Below are 3,144 nucleotides of genomic sequence, written 5' to 3'. Positions count from 1 at the left end.
GCATTCCTGACCTATATTGCTAAATATTTGTGAACTAATAACCCAGCAGGATTTTCAATCCCTCAATCTTAACAAAAAATCCTAAAATTTTCATCCACCTTGACTAGTAGGAGTGGTTTAAGATGAAATTATCTTTTCCTATTTATAACACGCCTAGATTTAACACACTAAACATTTATAAACAGACATCCATATTTTATTATATATACTCTAAGTACTCAATTTCTTCCAGATTAGCTTCTTTCTTACTAGTGCACTCATGTACATACAAACCTCATTATTTCTGTTTCGTAGTCTTGTAATTCTTGGCTGAGATCAGGAAAAAAATGTATTGGCTTGAAATTAGCTAAAGGTGCCCTCTTTTCTGTCAAATACCTAACTGTGGGCTCCTATGAAATAGTCTCAGCAGTTTTTATTTTCTTTATGAAGTACCCTAAATGCTCACCTGAAAAATAAGAAAATTCCTAGCTTTGACAAGTACGCCTATTTTTTCAAGCTCAGATATATAAGCAGATCGGCTGACAGATTTATCATTGAAAAAAAATTCAGAACAATTACCTAAAGGAGGAAAGGAAAAAAGAAAAGTTACTATAAAATGGCTACAACAAAAAATCCGTAACAAAAAACTAAACTAGTGGTGCAATTTAACTAAGCAATTTCCTCAAAGAAGAAAATGGATTTCAATTACTCCCTTAGTCACTTCAGTATTTCATTTTTCTGTATGAAAATTCTAGTTGCTTACTTCCAAAAGGAACTGACAGATGCTTAAGTGCTCATGCCTGCAGCAAGGTGTCAGACCTCATTTTGTAGAGCCTACACCATCTACACATTCCAAGTGAATATCTACAGATCAAAGTACAGAGTAAAGAACATATATTAATATATTTGTTTAATTTTTTAACCGTGCCCCAGTATGTTTTTTCAATTATAACACTTGGCTATCAAAATGCTACTGAAGGACTGCAAGAAGTCTTGCAATATTCATGGGCTTAATCCACCCAAACACAAAAGAATATTAGGCATCTGAAATTCAAAGTTGAATAGTCTTGGTCTTCATTTTTTCTACATCAGACAATAGAAAGTATGTGCAACAGAATCTACTACCTACCACGGATAACTCTTGAAAATGTTTTTTCTTCCCCATCTTCTTCACAATATACTATCTTCACACTAGCTGTAGAAGAAACTGGTTTTCCAACATGTGCTCCATGAATCAGTTCTTTAACACTTTTAACTCGCAAATTAGATGTCTTTTCACACATCACAAAACTAACAGCATCCATTATGTTAGATTTTCCTTTAAAAAAAAAATAGCTTTGACATGGGAGAAATGAAAGGAGGCATTTGATTAACAATTAACTAAAAACATACACATAAATGTAAAAGTCTTTATTAATTCTAATTCTATATTTCATGGAGGAAAAAATATTGCACATAATAACATAATAAAGAAATATATTTCTAAGATGTAATACACTGGCAGCAGATAAGCCTGTCTAGTAAAAATCATCACAAAACTGATTTGTTATTTGTTCCACCTTGTTGAACAAATTTTTCTTACACAGGCATCTCTAGAGGTCATTAAACTGAGCAAATAACACCAAAATCCTTACTTGGTCATTTCCCTTACATAATGCAGTCAGTCAGGTTTGCTGCATAAGCACTCTATCATATAACTACAACTTCTGCACTAGAACTCCAGAGTTCTGAAGAACACAAGTACTTCCCCAGATCCATTCACCACAGCAACAAAGTTCTCTGATGATACTCCTTAGACAAAAATTCTCTTTATTGAATCCTCTTTTTGTTTTTCCCCTTTAGTCTTGAGAATTTCTGTTAACAGCCTAATTATTTTCTGCCTTCACCCTTGCTACTTCAGCAATATTTTTACTTATTCTCAAAAATATCATAAAAGAATAATAGAGGGAAAACAGATGAATAAAAAACTCAATCCAGAGATTACAAAATATTCACAATTTTTCTCCCAATTCATCTATAAAATGTATACAGATTTAACTGGAAGAGTACCTGGAGAAAGTATGTATAACTTTGAGACTTTCCAATACAGAACAGTGGGGATAGGATGATAAAGAATATGATAATAATGTTAAATAAAAGTCACATACATTCATAGATCTCAGTTCAATTAGGTAAGCGAAGAAACAACAGGATCTAAAAATCTAAATCATAAACTAAATCATTAACAGACTGGGGAAACGAAGAGCAAATGCTAAGCCCATTCTTGTGCCTCTTTGTTAGGATAACCTTCACCTCCTATTGTATTGTTCTCTGGCAAATAGAACATAAAATCCCACCTGTTGAATGGAGCTTTCAGAAGAACTGAATCAAATTTTAAAAAGTTCCAGCACTCACAGGATAACAACATGGAGTCACATCTACAAAGCTCTTGTGGGTGAAAGTACAAAGCAGCTACCATTCTGTAAAGCTACTCTCTTTCCCAGAGGCATTTACTCATATGGCAAAGACCACAGACTCAAATCAAGGAGCAGCTTTCTCCTGCTGCAGCATACAACCCAGAGTATTAAACTAAAACTATCTTTATGTGGCCTTTGTAAGCTGAACTACAAACTGGAGTGGCAAAGGCAAGGTCTGCTGTTTGCAAACCACTCTACAAGGGCTGGAAAGAATAGAAAACACAACTAGAAACAGAAATTCCTTCAACCACCTCATTTCTGTCCTTCCATGCTAGAAAAATCTATACTTTCAGTTAAAGAAAGCAATGGCAAATCAGGAGCCTCCAAAACTTTGCTCGTGCTGTCCCCCCTCAGGTGCATATGAAGAGATTCTAAGCAGACCTGTAAGTCTTTACTTCCCCTCCACCCAGCCCTGCAACTCTACTCCTCAACAGGCAAGTTATGACCGCCCTCAGCCCCTCAGTGCAGCCATGCTGCCCCCGTTCCTGGGCCTGCGGCTGCACTGCTACCGGTTCCTCCCCATCAGGCCTGTGGTGCTCACAGGAAAGACCTGGCAAAGGCCCCAAAGGTGAAACCACAATCCTGATAGCTACAGTGGAGAAGCAGGGCCACCAGCTGTCCGCTGACACCCAACCTCCCCGACCAGCCCGCTACCTGATCCGTTGGGCCCGATGATGCAGCTGAACCTCATGAAGGGGCCGATAACCTG

General features: G+C 37.0%; 1 protein-coding gene across 1 annotated transcript in view; it reads right to left on the bottom strand.

The window, feature by feature from the left end:
- Nucleotides 1-3,141, bottom strand: part of SMC1B (structural maintenance of chromosomes 1B) — a gene marked incomplete at its 5' end in the record, with an annotated part of 37,719 nt that extends 34,578 nt beyond the window's left edge. Inside the window, 3 exons of the mRNA XM_009707270.1 lie at nucleotides 446-558; nucleotides 1,109-1,297; nucleotides 3,090-3,141. Coding sequence (XP_009705572.1) covers nucleotides 446-558; nucleotides 1,109-1,297; nucleotides 3,090-3,141 — 354 coding nt within the window. The remainder of the gene's footprint in view (nucleotides 1-445; nucleotides 559-1,108; nucleotides 1,298-3,089) is intronic.
- Between the last annotated feature and the right edge of the window lie 3 nt (nucleotides 3,142-3,144).

The sequence above is a fragment of the Cariama cristata genome, unplaced genomic scaffold (assembly GCF_000690535.1).
Source record: "Cariama cristata isolate BGI_N322 unplaced genomic scaffold, ASM69053v1 scaffold22810, whole genome shotgun sequence".
Taxonomy (NCBI): Eukaryota; Metazoa; Chordata; class Aves; order Cariamiformes; family Cariamidae; genus Cariama; species Cariama cristata.
Note: the sequence above shows the minus strand (reverse complement) of the source record. Positions and strands in the feature narration are given on the sequence as shown.